The sequence below is a fragment of the Apis mellifera genome, linkage group LG12 (genome assembly GCF_003254395.2).
Source record: "Apis mellifera strain DH4 linkage group LG12, Amel_HAv3.1, whole genome shotgun sequence".
NCBI classification, from domain to species: domain Eukaryota; kingdom Metazoa; phylum Arthropoda; class Insecta; order Hymenoptera; family Apidae; genus Apis; species Apis mellifera.
Genome location: NC_037649.1, coordinates 7,945,908 through 7,964,794, shown reverse-complemented (window position 1 = coordinate 7,964,794; position 18,887 = coordinate 7,945,908). Strand labels below are relative to the sequence as shown.

At 22.6% G+C, this 18,887-nt stretch overlaps 4 protein-coding genes across 8 annotated transcripts; 2 read left to right on the top strand and 2 right to left on the bottom strand.

Moving 5' to 3' along the window:
• Positions 1–53: 53 nt before the first annotated feature.
• Positions 54–2,304, bottom strand: LOC413296 (40S ribosomal protein S3a). The gene is made up of 5 exons (XM_006565201.1): positions 2,202–2,304; positions 1,653–1,756; positions 1,065–1,387; positions 349–510; positions 54–266 (listed from the first exon to the last, which is right to left on the bottom strand). The coding sequence occupies exons 1-5, from the start codon at positions 2,261–2,263 to the stop codon at positions 114–116; spliced, it is 804 nt and encodes a 267-aa protein (XP_006565264.1). The 5' UTR covers positions 2,264–2,304; the 3' UTR covers positions 54–113.
• A 575-nt stretch (positions 2,305–2,879) lies between these two features.
• Positions 2,880–5,255, top strand: LOC413297 (transmembrane protein 185A). 2 transcript variants are annotated; one of them, XM_006565200.3, is made up of 6 exons: positions 2,880–3,161; positions 3,801–4,146; positions 4,223–4,522; positions 4,594–4,717; positions 4,806–5,021; positions 5,114–5,255. In XM_006565200.3, the coding sequence occupies exons 1-5, from the start codon at positions 3,124–3,126 to the stop codon at positions 5,015–5,017; spliced, it is 1,020 nt and encodes a 339-aa protein (XP_006565263.1). In that variant the 5' UTR covers positions 2,880–3,123; the 3' UTR covers positions 5,018–5,021; positions 5,114–5,255. The 2 variants fall into 2 exon arrangements, with proteins under 2 accessions (XP_006565263.1, XP_396742.2); XM_396742.6 differs by having other exon boundaries at positions 4,806–5,030.
• Positions 5,256–7,249: 1,994 nt separating this feature from the next.
• Positions 7,250–11,792, bottom strand: LOC724642 (F-box/LRR-repeat protein 3). 3 transcript variants are annotated; one of them, XM_006565196.3, is made up of 6 exons: positions 11,449–11,792; positions 11,095–11,227; positions 9,166–9,355; positions 8,830–9,049; positions 8,257–8,502; positions 7,250–8,109 (listed from the first exon to the last, which is right to left on the bottom strand). In XM_006565196.3, exons 3-6 carry the CDS (start codon positions 9,353–9,355, stop codon positions 7,938–7,940), a joined length of 828 nt encoding a protein of 275 aa, XP_006565259.1. In that variant the 5' UTR covers positions 11,095–11,227; positions 11,449–11,792; the 3' UTR covers positions 7,250–7,937. The 3 variants fall into 3 exon arrangements, with proteins under 3 accessions (XP_006565259.1, XP_006565261.1, XP_006565262.1); XM_006565198.3 differs by lacking the exon at positions 11,449–11,792 and adding an exon at positions 11,293–11,408; XM_006565199.3 differs by lacking the exons at positions 11,095–11,227; positions 11,449–11,792 and adding an exon at positions 9,769–10,194.
• Positions 11,793–13,637: 1,845 nt separating this feature from the next.
• LOC552178 (nicastrin) lies at positions 13,638–17,335 on the top strand. Of its 2 annotated transcripts, none has more exons than XM_006565193.3 (8): positions 13,638–13,800; positions 14,089–14,187; positions 14,359–14,696; positions 14,804–15,197; positions 15,294–15,690; positions 15,783–16,219; positions 16,288–16,480; positions 16,551–17,335. In XM_006565193.3, exons 1-8 carry the CDS (start codon positions 13,746–13,748, stop codon positions 16,561–16,563), a joined length of 1,926 nt encoding a protein of 641 aa, XP_006565256.1. In that variant the 5' UTR covers positions 13,638–13,745; the 3' UTR covers positions 16,564–17,335. The 2 variants fall into 2 exon arrangements, with proteins under 2 accessions (XP_006565256.1, XP_624559.3); XM_624556.6 differs by having other exon boundaries at positions 16,564–16,629.
• Positions 17,336–18,887: the final 1,552 nt, after the last annotated feature.

The window sequence follows — 18,887 nt, the reverse complement described above, 5'->3', positions numbered from 1 at the left end:
CCTTTTTTGGGAAGCAATAAATAGGTAAGTAAAAAAAAAAATAAAATAGAAAATAATATTCACACTGGAACGTGATTTTTATTTATATCAAATTTTGAAAGAGAATTATTCTCTTAAACGGATTCCTGTACAGGTGGTTCATAGCCTTCTGGTCTATCGACTTTTGAACCACTTTCGCCTACTTCTTCGCTCTTACTACCCGCACCGTCACCGTGGAGCTCCAGTAATTTGCTCAATTCGAATCGTGGCTTCTTTAATACTTTAACCTACAATATTATATATTTCTATTTATTGAATTTTTTTTAAAAGATACTAAAATTATAGAAACAATTATTTTTACTTATATACCTTGCGAATATAAACATCATGCAGTGGATAAATTCCTTGTGAAGCTTTTTCAATGTCTTTTGCAGTAGCATCTGGTAAAAGCTTACTGACTACACCCTTTAAATCACTTTTTGTAACATCATTTGTAATTGTATCTACCATTTTTTGTCTGATTTTTTTGACCTAAATATAAAAATTCTATATAAATAACTTTACATATAAATAATAAATTCAATGTTAATATATTTATTGAATATTGAAAGATTAATTCTAGAAAAATAAACACAAAAATTAGTATACAAAAATATTTACTTAAGTTATAAGTAATTGAAATTTTGGAAGCAAAGTAGAAGATAGAACAAAGATCATTCTATCTTTGTTATTTCATTATCACATTCTATTATTTTCCAACACAATTATTTTTAATTTAAAATAAATAATAATTACATAATTACGTAATTATTAAGTAAGTTTTAACTGATATTTTTTGGTTTTATTTGTATTTATATTTTAGAATCTATCTTTAATGATATTCCATAAATATATTTTAATAAAAAATGTTGCAACATCAAATATCACTATTTTCTAGTCCAAAAATAGTGTGGTAAGCGAGTGTCTATTAATTTATGCAACTTCATAAAACACAAAAGTGTTTATTTAACCTTTATGCACTTTAAGTTGCAAATATTAAAAATGAAAAATATATTTATAAATTTGTATAAATTTTGTATATAAACCTGTGCATGTTGAGCATAACATGTTTTTCTTGTGCTTAATTGATCTTTGTTAGTAAAACCAATGCAGAAAACTCTGAGCAAATATCCATCAGTAGTTTTTACATCAACATTAGCTTCTATCAGAGTTTGCCATTTCTTAACCATGGATCTTAATTTATCTGTAGTTAAATCCATACCATGGAAGTTTGTCAATACATTACGATGTTGTACATCTTCAGCAATCAACCTAAATTTACGAAAAGACCTTTCTGCATCTCCATCATTTTGCAAATCTGCTAAGGATACTTCAAATACTCTGTATTTTAATCCCTCAGAAGCAATTTCTGCAATATAATGAAAATTGATGTGAAAAATAATTTAAAATATTACAATTAAAGTATAAGTAATTATTATTAATATATATTAAATTGTATTTTTTATATAAATTTGTAGCAGTAATTAGTTTTAATATTATTATAAAAAATAATATTATGGTAACTGTCTGCTATTCTCTATGCAACAAAAAACGCCATAAAGTAACAATAAAACTTTGATGGAGCTGGAGTTGCAAATATTTGTTAACATAAAGTTAAACAATAATTATCTTACTTGTTCCTTGAGTTCTATTGACCAATGTTTTGCCAACATGACGGTTGGTGAACATAGATGGTGCCTTAACATCATACCAATCCTTACGAGTAAAAGGATCGACACTGTATCAAATGAAAAATTAGGTTAGGATTTCAATGATTAAGAAATATTGATATTTCAATATGCATACACATTTTAATTAATAATTTCAATTCAAAATTAAATTATATTAATGTATTTGCAAACATTAAATTCAATATATTTCAATTTATATTAATATTATTTAAAAGAAATCAATAAAAAATGAATAAAAATATATAATTAAAAATAAAAATTTTTGAATTAATTTTTTTATATAAAAAAACATAATATATTCTAAAATTATATGAATTAATAGATATTGATAAAAACAACATATTAAACATAAAATATATATATGAAATTTGAATGTCAGACGTACAGAATCTATTATAATATGAAGCATCTTTAATGATTTTAAAGAGAAAATTAAATATTTTTTATAAGAAATATTTAAAGTATATTAAGGAAATATTATGATTTACTTACATCTTCTTTTTAACACCTTTTTTACCTCCTTTCGAAAGTCCCTTATTTTTACCCACCGCCATAATTGAAGTTACACACGAAAAGAAACACGTTTACGCTGGAACGGAAATTCGCAGAGCAATCTATAGGTTAGTTATCAACAAATACGTAAACGCGGATTGGTTGAAATATTTAATTATTTCTATTTTGTTTTTCATTTCATTTTAAATAATATTTTTAAAAATATTTTATGCAATTATTTGAAAATTAAATTTTTAAATATATATTATCTAAATCTTTATTATTAATAAATTAATTATTTATTATTAATAGTTAAAATTGTTATGTTATACAATTTAAAAAATTATATTATAAATAAAAAATCGAATTAAATAATATTATTTAAAAAAATATATAATATATTATAATATATTCATAATTATAATGACTATGTATTTAATTATAAGTTTATTTTAAATAGTATTAATAATATTAAAAATATTAATATGTTAAAAAACGAATTATTATTTTCAATTCAAAATTCAATTAAAATTAAGATTTTAAATAAAAATTTTAAATAAAAATTTTATTATGTATATATGTATACAATTTTATTATGTAAGAATGAATATCTTAAATATTTACAATTTATAAATTGCAATTTGCATAAGTACGAAGTTTTCTACTAACATTTAAGTTTCTTGATATATCGAATGTCGACAGCTGTGTGCCTTTGACTAATTTCAGTGCAATTCAGATTTTTGCATGTAAGACGGTGGGATTTATTTTTTTTGTCAAATGCAAATGCAGAACTCACCGTTTATATTCTTTCGTGATAAATTTTGCGATAAATGAAACAATTTTTAGTAAAATATATGTTTACGCGGTGGTCATCACAAAGATATACATCAAGTAGTTGGCCTATAAAATTGTTCTGATAATCATGAATCTTCAAACACTGTTCCAAGATTTCAATCCAAGGTAAAAATCTTCGCACATGAATTTAATAAATTTTTTTTATTGATTTTCATAATAAAATTTTATGATATAATGAAATAGAATATATTAATAACGATATTATATAAATTTTATTATAAGATATACTTGTATTTAATTTTTAATATAATTTTTCTTAAAATTAATATGATTTATTGATAATTGAATCAAATATTTATTAATATTTTTAATTTTAATTTGATATATATTCACGAGAAAAAAAATCAGAAAATTATAAATATCCACTATTTTATTTATCACGTTTTATCATTATTACGAGATTGTTGTTACTTTTTATCGTAAATTCTCAAAAATAATCAGTTTATAAATTTTTCCATATATAATTATTTTATAATCATTTAAAGAATGAATAAGATTAATAATAAATTAAATTGATAATTAATTTATTATGAAATTCGTAATATATTTTTAATAATCTATTTAAAAAATTTAATTAATTGAATATGTGTATATATAATTGTGAATTTTCTTAAAATGAATTATATAATAATATGTATTAATAATATATGTCTATATAAAAATAAATTAAAATAATAAACAATAAAAAATATATGTAATCAACATGTAACAATAAATACTGATTATTTTTAATTTATATTTTAGTAAATTTTTAGTACACACCTGTTTGATGATATTTACAACATTATTTGCACTTCGTTTGGATGGTTTCATAGAATGGAGTTATTGGACTGTATTTACTCCAATATGGTTTTGGAAAAGCATGGTAATTTTAGGTGCTACTATTGGAAGTTATATTTGGTGGAGACATCCACATGCAAGATTGGAAGGAGATGCTTATGTACATTATAAAGCAATGTTGATTACATTGGCTTTACATTTAATTCTTTTAATGTTTGAATTGTTAGTATGTGATAAATTAGAATCTGAAAGACATCTTTGGATGCTTGTATTTATACCTCTTATTTTCATCTCTGCAGTATCAATAGTTGTAAGTAATTTTTAATTATATAACAGAGTGATATAAATTAATTTTACAGAAAATTTTAATATTTTTATTTCTATAGGTGTGTATATGGGCTGCCAAACATGATCGATCATTTGAACTTGAATTATTTTGTGCAGTAAATATTTTACAATTTATTTTCTTGGCATTAAGATTAGATGGTTTTATAACATGGAGTTGGGAAGTAGTGTTTGCTCCTCTTTGGGCACTTTTATCTTTATCTTTAGTTGCAGTTCTATATGCTATAGTATTTGCTGCTGTTTTATTAAGAACCCCACAGATTAATGCCAGGCAAAGGCGGACATCTTTGAATTCAGCATTGGCATATACATTTCTTGTAGTTCCAATTTTAGTGTTTCAAGTAAGAATTGCAATAATTTTAAAATTAATCTTTTCGTTTTGAATTTTTTTAATCAAGATTTTATTCATTAGGTACTGTTAGCAAATAAATTGGATGGAGATATTTCATTGAATTATACAACAGTAGCAATGCCACTTTTAATATCTCACATAACACTTATTTTTATGTCATTTGATGCAAAAGGAGGAAATAGATGTAAAAAAATTATATTTAAGTGTTAAATATAATTAGATATTTTTTAATAACAAAATTATTAAAAATAAGAAATTTTTATTAATTTTAGGGTGGTTTGGTATTAGAAAAGATTTTTGTCATTTTTTATTGAGTTTATGCCCATTGCTTCAAGAATATGGTAATATTTCTTATCAACCAAGAAGTGAACAGGACCAACCACCATCAGAACCAATGGTATCAGAAAAAAATGAAAAACATGTTAAAAAAATTGATCTAACAAAACCTGTTGTACCTATAATATCTATTGATATGCCGGATTGATTGTGTAATTTCGGTATTATACAAATACGTATAATATATATAAATAATTATAAATAATAAAATTCATATCAATTTAAAAAATACTTTATGTTGCAGGCCCTATTCGGGTATATAAAATATTTTTATAGATATGATTGGTTAATACCAGATATCATATCTTAACGAGTAATGGACAGGTGCGTAAATAATAGCGAAATCTATTATAAAGAAGAAAATAAAATTATTATTTTCAATACGATATATCGTAATGAAAATCTTGTTATTGTTAAATATATTATGCGCCAAGGCAATCATAATAATTATATTACCCATTTTGTTCATGGGGCTTAAGCTTTTCACAACTATTGTGAAAATTTTAGTAGAAAAAGCGTTAAAAATTTTTTTTAAATATATTTTTTTTTAAATAAATAATTACAAAAAAGTTAAATATTAAATATCTATATCTATGTAAAAATACAAATATAAAAAGGTCCCACGAGCAAATTTAGCACTTGCAGTGCTCAAAAATATTATATTTCTTAAAGCTGCATTCATTTTTTTTGTATCCAAACACTTAAATTATGTAGAATAAGCAACCAACCCGTCCACTTATTTGATTGCTCCTTTATAATGATATAGAATAATTGCCGACCTATTTTATAAAGCCTGTTATTCGATTACACTTGTTACATAACGATAGCATTATTATTACTTTGCCAAAAGTAGTGAATAGTGGAATGATAAACATGCCTAAGTTGGTGCTAAAAAAATTAATATCTTAGACATGTTTTGTATGCAGCTATAAACTATGTTGTTTAAAATTTAAACTAAACCTCGGTATCATGATCTGTACAAAGTTAAGCTTAATTTGTAATGTATACTTATTTTTTAAATGGATTTTCCTGCAGAATGTAATAAATGTAAATTTTAAGCTTGTTATGAAGGAAAATCTTTAATGTAAATAGACTTCAAGTTTTAGAATTTTCTAATAATGTACAGATCATGCCCGAAAAATTTATTATGTACATAGTTAGATTCTGGTGTGATTGTTTGATTTTTAGTTAATATGAAATTTATCAACATTGAATCATTTGTAAAAAAAATATTTATATAAAAATAATACATATTATATATATATACATATATATACATTATTATATATATATACATGTATTATATATAATACATATTATATATATATATATATATATATATATATATATTTATAAACAAAAAACAAAAAGTATAACTAAAGCTGTGAACAGTTAAAGTAATTGCCATTTGACATTATATTTTACATTTCTTTTTAAAAATTTTCGTTTTTATTATTTAATAATCTAAATTTTTCTAGTAAATAAGATTTGATTTTATCCTTAAATTAATGAGTTTTGAAAAGATTAATTAATAGACAAAACACTAACAAAATCTGAATAATAAAATTTCTTACTTATTATATTTTATTTTCATAAAAATGTTCTATGTATACATAAATCTTTTTTAACTATATATTATAAATTTAATTTTTTTTTAATAATATTTTAAACGTATATTTATAATAAGTATGGTAATATATAATAAAAAATGAAAGTTATATTTACATTAGAATAATTTTTGTTCTATATTAATGTTCCTAAGAATATTTTGCAATATTTTGTCATTAAAAATTCTTATATGTATATTAATGAAAAGATAAGCATTTTAATAAACGTGTTCAAAGGGCTCTGTTACTTTAAGTGTTTAAGTTAATTTTATATACATTTAACTATTCATTAGTTGCTTAACAAATGCTACATGAATAATACATTTTGTAAATAATAATGTAAAAAACATATAGTATGCTTTTATAAAATATTGAATGATTTAAATTTCATTATATTTTTTAAAACATTAATATTCCTTTTAATGGAAAATGAATATATTATGATGTTCATAAAAGTATAAGGACATTTGTTTGGCATGATATATATGTTATGTTTAATAACATTAAACATTTTTATAATAAAAAATAATATAGATTTTTGTTTACAATTAACAATATAGTTTATTGTGAACGTAGTTGTATGTTCGAGTATAGGTTTTCTATCGGCCTTAATAAGATAAGAGATTGGATATATCGGTTGGGATATAAGACTGAGCGCCTCGCATCCTTAGAATAGCATCATTAAGATGTATAAGAAAAAAATAATTGCGCGAATTAAAGAACAAATAAATATTAAGGACATCGTAATTGTTAATATTAGTAGATAATTATAATTATTAAGTATACCCGATCATTTATTGTGTTATGTAGAAATAATGTACATACTCTGTTGTATTACAATTATAGACTATATCAATTATTATATATTATACATATCTATCATAAGCGGAGGTAAATACATAGTGGTATTATTTTATTTTATATATATCACATACAAGATATATCATTATAATCTAATAAAGTTTATATTTTTGGTATTAATAGACACGAGCAATTTTTACAATACGAGGCTTTTTGCATTCTTTTTTTTCATACATATAGTTCGTATCCGATTCATCAAGTAACGTTGAATCGATACAACAAAATAAACAAAACTATAATTATAATTTTCTTGCGTTCTTCTTGTTACAATCATTATATTGTTTCAATAATACATCTATTAAAAAATATAGACATTTCTTATCTAAATTATATATGTAATTTTTATATTGAAAAAAAATTTTTTTTTGAAAGATCTATCTTAAAATTATTAAAAATCTATTTAATCTAAATTAAATAATATTAATTAATACTATAAATTATAATTTCTTCTTACATTTTTCTTTATATAAAAATTGGCAGAAGATAAATAATATACAATATATTCGTAAAGTCTAATTTATCACTTATGCAAATACTTTTAATATACACGCAAATTACCATCAATTATTATTTTAATTGCTTACATCATTTTTTAAAATTTCAACATAGTGGTATATATTCAGGTACCCAAGTACGACCAAGAAGCAATGATACGTTCTTCGATAATGTTGTGATGTCTAGTTTAGAATCTTCTATTAATGACGTTTCCCAAATATACAATATTTGCAAACGTTTTGCACAGATTGTAACAAATTCCAATAATCCTGAGCAACTGAGTATATTAAAAAAAAAACAAAAAAGTAAATTATTATCATCATTTTATTTCAATTTGAAGAAGTATAAAGAAAAAAAAAAATTAAAATTTGAATTTTTTTTTATTGGCAAAACTTAATTTAGAATTTTAGATCATATTACATACGTGATTTCACAATCACCCAAAGCCACAGCACTTAAACGTGGACAATGTTCAGCGACAAAGAGTAATGGACGATCAAGTAAACCGGAACCATAAGCTGCAATCACTAGTTCAACCAAACGGGGGCATTGATATCCGATATGTAATATCATTGTTTCCGATGGAGTTTCTCCAAAATACAAGTGCGTTATAGGAACATACGGTGCGAATAATGGACTTTGATCATCTTCATTCGTCATATAAGATAATCTATTTTTATTATAATATGAAATGTTATATTACATGCATGAATTGATATCGTATAATATACATATAAAAAAGAGATATCAAAGAATTATACTTTTTAATACATTTTAAATAATATAATGTATTGTTGCAATATACATTTATCGATCAAATTAATTAAATGTATTTTTTGTATATAGATATCCACTTGGACAACAATAAGAATTCTAATTGATGATATAGTTTACATTTCAGTTTGTTCAAATGTTACAATCTTTTTAGAAAATAAGAATAGTGAAGTAGAAATTAATTTATGATTAATATAATTAAGTTAATATAATGTGCACTCACAGCACAAGATTTATATTCGGCAAATGATTGGAAAATGAAAACCAAGCTTTATCGCTCACTCGTGGAAGTGGTTTCGTTTCTGGATGTACTTCCAATCGTAAAGTTTCCAATTGCACTTGTTTTTCGGAACTCAAAGCTAATAGTAATTCGTCACTAAGTAATGAATAAGACAATGATAATTCTTGCAGATAACAGCAATAATTAACTAATGCTTCAATTCCTGGAAAAATAATTTGTTAATATAATATTATTATTCGTAATTATTACTAATGTTAAATTGATTAAATTTATCTTAAAAAGAAATGAAATATTGAATTATCTCTTAAAAAGTCAAACCTTCAGGTAACAATCGGGGAAATCCTTTAATACGTAAAAGTTGTAATGTTTTCGAAGAATCCTCATCATTTCCAGAATGATTTTTCTTTTGTTCGCTCGAGTCATTATTTGATATTTTCATAATGGTTTTAAATTTATCATTGGCGATATCCAAAAAGTCAAGTTTTGCAGTATTCATTAGTGCCAACATCTATCAATAAATATTATTTATTACAGTTATATTATAATTATTTATAGCAATTTTATAAGAGTTTTTATCTTTTAAATTACAATGAAAAATTAAGTTTTATTAAGTTTTTATTTTCAAGCTTTTTATTTTGGAAAACCATAACTTCATTAAATTTTCTTCTTTATTAAGTTAGAAATTTAATTTAATTTAATTGATTTTTATTGACATATGATTTATAAAAAGATAATTAATAAATTATTCAAAATATAATGACAAAATATCTTTATGTATTTTAATTATGATTCTAATCAAGAGATAATCTCTGATACCCCTTTGCATTAAATGAATGATCCTTAATGATTCCATGCCGGTTTAATCTATTAAATTTTTATAGTCACGATTTAAAGTTTTCACAGAAAAATTTACCAAAATACCTTATCTATTTCAACAATTTACATAATTGGGTGTAAAAACAGCCGTAGAAATTGCAAACTAGAAAAGATTTCTCAAAATATAAACACCGTGCAGAATAATCTCGGCAACAAAATAATAACTTTTAATAATTTCTCAAAAACTTGCGGATCGAAGGAATATAACGTCGAGGAATGCAACATCAAGACTCAGAGTCGAAGCAAGATCGTGGTTATCGCGTTCCCCTAAGGAGGCAGTGAGAAAAAGCGAAAGGACGATTGGAAAGGCTGTTGTAAAATTATTGTGCAAGAGGCAACATTGATCGAATTGGGCCGAGACGGAGAGTCTAGTGACTAGGACATACACGTGCTGGGCATGCATCGATAGTTGCACCGATCCGCTGCATACTTTAAAAGTATATGTGCAGTGTATACGCTTTCATCGTGTATCCAGTAAAAGGATCGTTACCCACAGAAAGCGGTCATGGACTTCAATAAAATGTTCCTCCGCTAACTAACTATTCACGTGTTTGCGTTTGTAGATCACGTGTAATTTCTTAAAGTGATCATAGCTTAAATTTTCACTCTTTGCATAGAAATCTATTCCTCCCGAATCCAGTTATTCTTATTCTTTCTCAATATGATTCAATTTATGTCAAATGTTAATTTTATATCATTTTCATAGTAGTTTAATTAATAACTTATTAGAGAGAAAAAAAAATCTTTTTGAAACTTTTGAAGCTTTCATAAAAGAATTATAATCACTTTAAATTATCTGCATTAGAAAGATCTAAAATTTGAAAAATAATAATTATATTTCTAACGTAAGTCTATTATATCTTATATTATTTATAAATATATAGGCTATAAAATAAATTTAAATGATGTGATATAAAACGATGTGATTTTATGTATATGAAAGAAAATATAAATGTATTTAAAAAAATCTGATGAAATTAATATGAAATAAATTATTAAATGTATTCTTCCATATAAATATATTAAATATTTAATTTTTCGTATTTATAAAAAAAAAACAAAGAAAAAAATTCAATTATATTGATAAGGTAAATCATGAAGATATTAATGATGTTAATGATTTATCTATTAATAAATATTTATTAACTTTAATCTAATTTTATGCAACATAGTTATATATTGTTTTATTTATTTTAATTTAATCAATATTTTTAAGTAATGTTATAAAATTTTCATTTAAGAAATTCATAAAAAAGAAACTTACATAATACAATCCTATTAATAAAGTTCTACTTAACACAGAAACTTAAAATGGCATATGTTGAAGCATAAGAAAAAGCATAAGAAAATTGATACGTAAAAAAATATTACCTATTATCCCGGTTATGATTAAATTTTACGTTCCTCAAAAACGATAAAAACTTTTTGAGGATAAGATAATTTGTGTTCTTTAAAAGTGAAACCCATTTACTCCTGCAGTAGCCCTCTGTTAGCATTCAATTATCTAAAACAATGATACATTGTTATCAAACAATAAAATTATTATTTTAATGTATTATTTTATATAACCATTGATATCGCTTTGCATCCAAAAAATTAACTGTTTTAAATTACTGTTTTAAATTATTAGTTTCCTTATCAGGAAATATTTTATGCAACACAAATTTTATAATTTATCAAACTTATCAAATTTATTAAATTTATCAAACTTTAATATCATATTACATGTTCTTCTTTCTTCTTTCTGAATCACTGCTCAATGATTAATCACAGCTATTAAAAGCTATTCATTTTATTGCAGATCGAAACGAAACTTTATTATTTTTTTAATTTACTGTCCTTATTTCTATCGTTGAAAAATCTTATTTCATATGTCACTTTCGAAATCAAACACGGATTTTCTATTTTAATAAATATTTTTCGTTATAAGTTCGTACAAACTTGATTTGGTCTTAATACTGTGCTTGCTATAATGTTTCTGACGCGCACACTGCTGTTTGTATAGTACACTGATACACGTGTTGCGAAGCTCACGTGTATCATGCCTATTGACACCTGTATGAGCTTTACAAGCATTTGTCCATAGATATCATATGTATGTATATATATACATATATATTATGTACAATGATTATATGTATATATATAATATACATGTATACATATATATATACATATATTATATGTGTAAACAATTATGTATATATATTATGTATATGTATATACTTATATATACATGATTGTTCAAACAATATGCGTCATCATAGCTGCGTTTTAATTGCATCTCTATTAGAAAAATATTGAATATTTAATGAATACTTTTAAAAGCTTTTAAAAAAGTTAACAATTATTTAAAAAAAAAATTGAAAATAAATTTTGATTTAATAAAAGAAAAATATACTTATCTTTTAGCAGGATTTTTTATTATAAATATTATATATTTCTTTGAAATGATAGTCAAAAAAGAAAAGAGATAAATTATATGTGAATAATCAAAGTAATTTTTTAAATACTTCAAGTTTACTATACATATTAATAGTATCTTTTTATGATTAGTATTAAAAATTATTAAATAATTATTTTTAATTAGTAAATATTTCTTGTAATTATAAAAAAATTATTTATTTGTAAACAAATATATGAGCAATTTCATTGTTCATTAAAAATTATTAAATTTTTCACTATTAAAAACTTTTTTGAATTTCATGAAGATACGAAAATTATAATTTTTCAATAGAATGCTTCGGAATTTTTTTCTATTTTTTTTTTATCATATTAGGCTTTCGTTTTTTTTAATTCTCATTTATGAAATAATTCTTTGTGTAATATATCAGAATATATTTTGTAATATATATATTTGCAATGAAGATTAAAATACACTATAATCTTGTCAAATAAATAATGAAAATATATGTTTACAATCTGTTTAATTTATGATCACGCGTCAACAATATGATAAACAAGAAAAATAAATAATGAGAGAAAAATAGGAATAGATTAAAAATTAGAGAATCAGCGCCACCTTTAGAATGCCATAAATGAAACATAACATATATAAAAAAAAATGAGATAAAAACGGATATAAAATAAGAATTGACTTTTAACGCCATCTCTTGATTGATAAAAGAATTTCATCAAATATCTTTCTTAAAATATTCACGAGAGGGCGTTAAAAGCTAATTCTTATTTTACTTTATCCTGCTTTTAAAGAGATATCTTTATCATATAAGAGATGGCGATAAAAGTTAATTCTCCATCTATCCTTTTCTTATTATTTTCTATCCTTTCTTTATGTGTTTCATTTGCGGCACTCTGAAGATGGCGCTAATTTCCTAATTTTTAGCCTATCTCTATCTTTCTCTCATTATTTACTTTCCTTGTCTTTTTACTTTGCGAAATTCATATATAGAACTTCGATATTTAATTTTATTATCCTTTTTATGAAATTATTGATCTTTGCTTGTTTGTATTACACAAATATTAATATTTATGTTTTTTATAAAAAAATTCCATAATTGATAATTTTTTTTTATACAATAAAAAATATATGAATATAATTTTTAATTTATGAACTGATTGAATTCAATTCATATATGAATCTGTTTACTATCAGTAATAATAAAAAAATCTATAAATATAATTCAATACATAATATAAATTAATAAATAATTTATAAAAGAATATATTAAAGAAATTATTTTTAAAATCTATTGATTTTACTAACTTTTACTGAATTCTATATAATTCTTATATTCATTGCATTAAATATATTAGAGAATATTTTTGAACATGAAATATAATATTCTATTAAATATTAATCTATATCTGTAATATTTTTGTTGAATCGGTAATATTGAAAATGACATAAAAATGATAAAGATATTCTTTCAAGCATGGAACAAAAATACATTGGATGTTAGATCTATTCTATCTCTTGTTTGAGGTTTAACCTTTACAAAGAGAATCCACGATACTTATAGAAATAAAACAAACTCTTGACAGGTGTCTCACGAAATAAAAAAATGGCAAAATATTTAAATTGTGGATTCTTTTTAATATTTTTTATCCTAAATTTAGGTAAGACAAAAAGAGCGTGAAATTTTATTTTAAAAATATAATAAATAAAATTATCGTATTAAGGAATTAGATAATTTTTAACGAGCAAGTAATTCAATAAAATACAAAGTTATAAAATTATAAAGTTTTTATTTATTTTAAAATAAATTTAGGAAAAATTTTATTTATTTCATTTTTTCAAGTTTTTATCAATTAGAAACTGCGACAATGTTATTCGTTATATATATATAAAACAAAATTATTAGATTTGTTTAATAAAATTGACAAATGTAAAATTCTTATTTATAGCGGTTGCAGAACGAATAAAAGATATGATTTACATGAATTTTGAAGGAGTTGCTGCTTGTTTTCGTAGACACAATGGAACACATCAGTTTGGATGTTCTTGTAAGTTTATAACGTTAAATTGCATTATTCTTTTTTTTCATAATTTAGTTTTATGCAAAAAATATAATTTTCAATTTCTTCTATATAATAATTTTGGCTTTATTTTAAATATTTAAATTTAATATTCATAATAAAGTTAATTTACATAAAATATTATGTTGTTTGTTATAGCAAATAGGTCAGGAAGTGTTGGCATTATTCATTTAGTTGAAGGTGAAAGTGATATTAGGTGGCTTGAATACAATGCAACTGCTGGAGAATATACTGTAGTTCTTACATTTTCTATGTTTACCAGAAATACATTATTTAGATTAAGAAATACACATAAGATAAATGGAGTTTTATTAGTTAGAAATGTTAGTCAACCACGTCCTGATTTTTATTCTCCTGAAGATACTTGTCCTAATAGATATTCAGGATATAAAAAATGCAATGATGCTTCTCCATGGAATCCTAGTGGATCTTCATTACTTATGGAAGATTGGCCTTTCCCAATGTTTTATACAGAGGTTGGCTTTAAATATTTTATATTATTTATTCTTAAAAGTTATATTTTTTTCTTTTATTTTTATTTATTACAGTATCTCTAAAATATCTATTTTAATTTTAATTTTAGAATCAAACACTGATAGAAGCTATAAGATCTTGCTTTTTGACACATAATGCACATGATTTAAAAAATCAAAAATATAGACCATTATGTGCATTAGAAATGAAATCATTCATGTTTGCTGCAATTAATTCTGAATCTTGTATTAAACGTAGTGATTTTAAGTTAAATTTCAATCCAACACAATTTTGTGATCCATTGGGAGATAGGAATATATATTGGCCTTTAGCTCCCATAAATAAAGATAATAATTCCATAATATTAGTAATAGCCAGATTAGATGCCTCTTCTTTATTTGATGGAATATCACCTGGAGCAGGCAATGTAGTTACAGGATTAGTAACTCTACTTGCAACTGCTTATTATTTGAATATCTTAGCTAAAGATATTGTATTGAATAGTAAGTATAACAATGTACAATATAAACTATGTAAATAGTTTTTATAATTAATTTTATAATTATTTATAATTAATCTTTATATATTTTTTTTTCCAGATACTAATGTTGTCTTTGCTTTATTAAATGGCGAAGCTTTTGATTACATAGGATCTAGTAGACTAATTTATGATTTAAAAGAAGGTAATTTTAATGCATTAGGTGGAGTAAATTTAAAATTTGATGATATTAAGAGTGTAATTGAATTTGGTCAGCTGACTAAAGGAAAATTATATATACATTCTAATAATGCACAAAACGACGAAATAATAAATAAAATCAGTAAAGTCTTACATGCAGATGTTATGGAAAATAGTGTTCCACCTACATCTATACAGAGTTTCTTAGAAGAAAAACCAAATTTAACTGCTGTTGTTATAAGCAATCATGGTAAACAATTTGAAAATAAATATTATAATGGAATTTTGGATGATGCAGAAAATCTTAATTTTAATAGGTATTAATATTAAAATTTTTTTAATAATTTAAATTTTATATATAAGTATATTTTTATCTTAATTTCTTATTGTATAAAATATTTTTCGCTAGGAGCGGCATAAATGAGCTTGCAACTGTTTTAGCAAAAATAGCAGTTGATGTCGCTAAAATTCTTTATAAAAAAGTATCTGATAATGAGCCTCCATCCATAGATGATTCTTCTGTTGAATATCAGATTTCGGAGATGTTGATTTGTTATCTAGAAAGTGCTAACTGCCCTTTATTTCATGCTATTTCACCTCCAAATGCCAAATTAATTAATCAAGTTTTATCATTATATGTTGGGGTACATAGAGTACCGAATACTGCCACTACATTAACTGGTCAACTTCTTGCATATTTGACTAGAGAAGAAGTTCCACATATGACAGAAGCGACATGTTACGAAAATCATCTTATTTGGATGGATGATTATAATTCTACAGGTTTATGTATAAATTCTACTGTAAATTACAGTACAGCTATGAGTCCTGCATTTATAATTGATGGTAAATTTATTAAGTTATTATAAACTAGTTTTTTGAAATAAAGCATTAAATTTTTATATTTTGAATAGGATATGATATGAAATCAGGAATTTATTCAACATGGACAGAATCTATATGGCAAACTTTAAGTGTAAGAATGTTTTTGAAGCCTTCAGTAGCTACAGAACAACTTACTATGATTTTAGGAACTTCAGTAGCTAGTATATCATTCATTCTTGTATGGTTCATTAATTCCCGGGCTGATATATTATTTAATTCAAGGTAATTTAATAATTTTAATATTAAAAATGAATAATATTGAATTAATTGATTACTATGTTAAGTATTAAAGAAATTTGTTTTAGAACTCTAAACTGTTAGGGATACGCTGCGGACCACATATCAATGGCCAGGTTGGATCATCGGGAAAACGAAAATGCTCCAGTAACTAGCCTTTGAATGTATGGTACGCTCTCGGACAATTTTTATACCTCAATATATTTCGATGCCACCGATTTCTAATTATTATGTTATCATTATATTATGATAACAATTTAATCAAATTTTTGCACCTGTTGTTATAGTATAATGGAAGTATTCACGAGTTCGCTTAATTTATCACGTCCCTTTATATTTTCATGTATATGCATAAATGTATATGTGTACTCAATGAATTCATGGAATTTTTTTAAATTCCATAAAAAATTAATATGAGAATATTACATCCGTATCTCAAAATAATCAGGGTATATTAATATTAAAAAAATCTATTAAATTCATAGTTCATTAGAATTCTTTTGTACACGATTAAACATATGTATTTTATTTATATACATAAATACGTATAACATTTATAGATAGTACGATATATATAATATTTTCGAGGATTATTTAATTCCACATTGATTTTTTCTTATTCATGAACATTTATGATTATAAATGTCATGCATGTATTTGATTCATATTATAGTAAATTGTTGACAATTTGTGGTATATCTATCGAAATGTAATAATTTTAATTAATTTTATATTTTTCTGTTTATTTATTATAGTTATCTTGTTTGGAAATGAATGATGTTAATGCAGGATATTTAATTTGTTTAAAACGTGATTTTTGCTCATAATAGCTAAAAAATTAGATAATTAATTATATAAAATACTTAAATGCAATAGTAATGTAATATATATATATATATATATATATATATATATATATATATATATATATAATATATATAAATTTTTTTCTAATCACTATCATAAAAATATAAAAAATTTAAATTTAAATTGCAATAAGAATTTTTTTGATTAAAAAGCAATTTGAAATTGTATTCCTTCAGCTTTTCATATTTTGCATATTTACAATATTTTATTCATTAATTATTAATTTTTCTTAATATAAGAAATATATTAAAGAAATATAAAAAAATAAGATTATTGGATCTAGAAATTCATACTAAAATTATGTAAGTAAAACATGTAAGTAAAAGAAGTAAATAAAAAAAATTAGAATTTTTTTGTCAAAAATTAAAATAAATCATTGTAAAAAAAAAATATCTTTTTTAGAAATATTTGTAAATATGTAATCTAATTTGAGCGCATTTTATAAAAACAATGTAAATATGTTATAAAAAGAATATCATTTACTAAATTTTTTTTTAAATCTCTTTCTTCATTATATAGGATCATTTATAAATATTTATATACTTATAACTTCTTGCAATTTCATACTTTTTTAAAAATATATAAGTACAATAAACAATATTGTAAACAAAATTGATTGGGATTTTGTTAAATATGAATACATAATCTTATTAATAATAATAAAATATTTTATATGATAAATGTAAACAATTTAAATTTTATTCAAATTTTCCTATTCTTCTGAATTATAATTTATTTTATTTTATGAAGATATATTTCTTCTATTAAATATCTTTATTAGTACATTATAATTAAATCTAAAATATAATTATTTGTTGGAAACAATTAATATCTGAAGGTTACTTTAAAAATTAGAAACACATTTTGCAAGCGTGATGGCGTTTATTATTAATAAACAATTTATTTAACAGGACCTTGATGTACACGAGAAAGAAGTATTCATGTTGTTTACTTATGCTTTTTTTTTTTTAATATGCATGTAAATATGTAATATGTTTAATTTACGATTTAAAATTTCAAGTTAGGAATGAACCTTTCAATATCCTATAATTTTTTGTTATATATTTGCATATAGATTTTTTAATATTGTATAAACATTTATTAATTTATATTTCTTTTAGATTTTTCGAATATTTGTAAAATATATAAGCTATAACATATTTCTTATAAACATTTCATTGGTATAATTAAATAATAAAATATAATAAGAAAAATTTGAGAAGAGAAATGTTGATAAACAAAAAAAAAAAAAGAAACTGATAGTTTATAATGCAATTAATAATAAGGAAATCTAAAATTTGTTTGAAAAATTTGTCTTAACAAATTTGTAAAATAAGAAGAAAGAATATAATAATATTGCTTTTTGCAGTATAGTGGAATAATAAAATTTTTTTAATATTTTGTGCATTGCATCTTAATATAATACACATATATAATAAATTTTAAAAATTTTCTTTTAAAATAGAAATTTTTTTAAGTTATAATATTCCAAAATAAAAATGAAATATTAATGATATAACAAATC

Coding starts and splice junctions, on each gene's coding strand:
- LOC413296 (XM_006565201.1), bottom strand. CDS start 2,263: ATGGCGGTGGGTAAAAATAAGGGACTTTCGAAAGGAGGTAAAAAAGGT. Junction 1,388..1,652: donor CAATAGAACTCAAGGAACAA/GTAAGATAATTA, acceptor ATTATATTGCAG/AAATTGCTTCTGAGGGATTA. Junction 511..1,064: donor GTTATGCTCAACATGCACAG/GTTTATATACAA, acceptor TTTTATATTTAG/GTCAAAAAAATCAGACAAAA.
- LOC413297 (XM_006565200.3), top strand. CDS start 3,124: ATGAATCTTCAAACACTGTTCCAAGATTTCAATCCAAG. Junction 4,523..4,593: donor TTCCAATTTTAGTGTTTCAA/GTAAGAATTGCA, acceptor TTTATTCATTAG/GTACTGTTAGCAAATAAATT. Junction 4,718..4,805: donor TGCAAAAGGAGGAAATAGAT/GTAAAAAAATTA, acceptor TATTAATTTTAG/GGTGGTTTGGTATTAGAAAA.
- LOC724642 (XM_006565196.3), bottom strand. CDS start 9,355: ATGTTGGCACTAATGAATACTGCAAAACTTGACTTTTTGGATATCGCC. Junction 9,050..9,165: donor TCCCCGATTGTTACCTGAAG/GTTTGACTTTTT, acceptor TTATTTTTCCAG/GAATTGAAGCATTAGTTAAT. Junction 8,110..8,256: donor TTGGGTGATTGTGAAATCAC/GTATGTAATATG, acceptor TAATATACTCAG/TTGCTCAGGATTATTGGAAT.
- LOC552178 (XM_624556.6), top strand. CDS start 13,746: ATGGCAAAATATTTAAATTGTGGATTCTTTTTAATATTTTTTATCCTA. Junction 13,801..14,088: donor ATTTTTTATCCTAAATTTAG/GTAAGACAAAAA, acceptor TCTTATTTATAG/CGGTTGCAGAACGAATAAAA. Junction 15,691..15,782: donor GAAAATCTTAATTTTAATAG/GTATTAATATTA, acceptor ATTTTTCGCTAG/GAGCGGCATAAATGAGCTTG.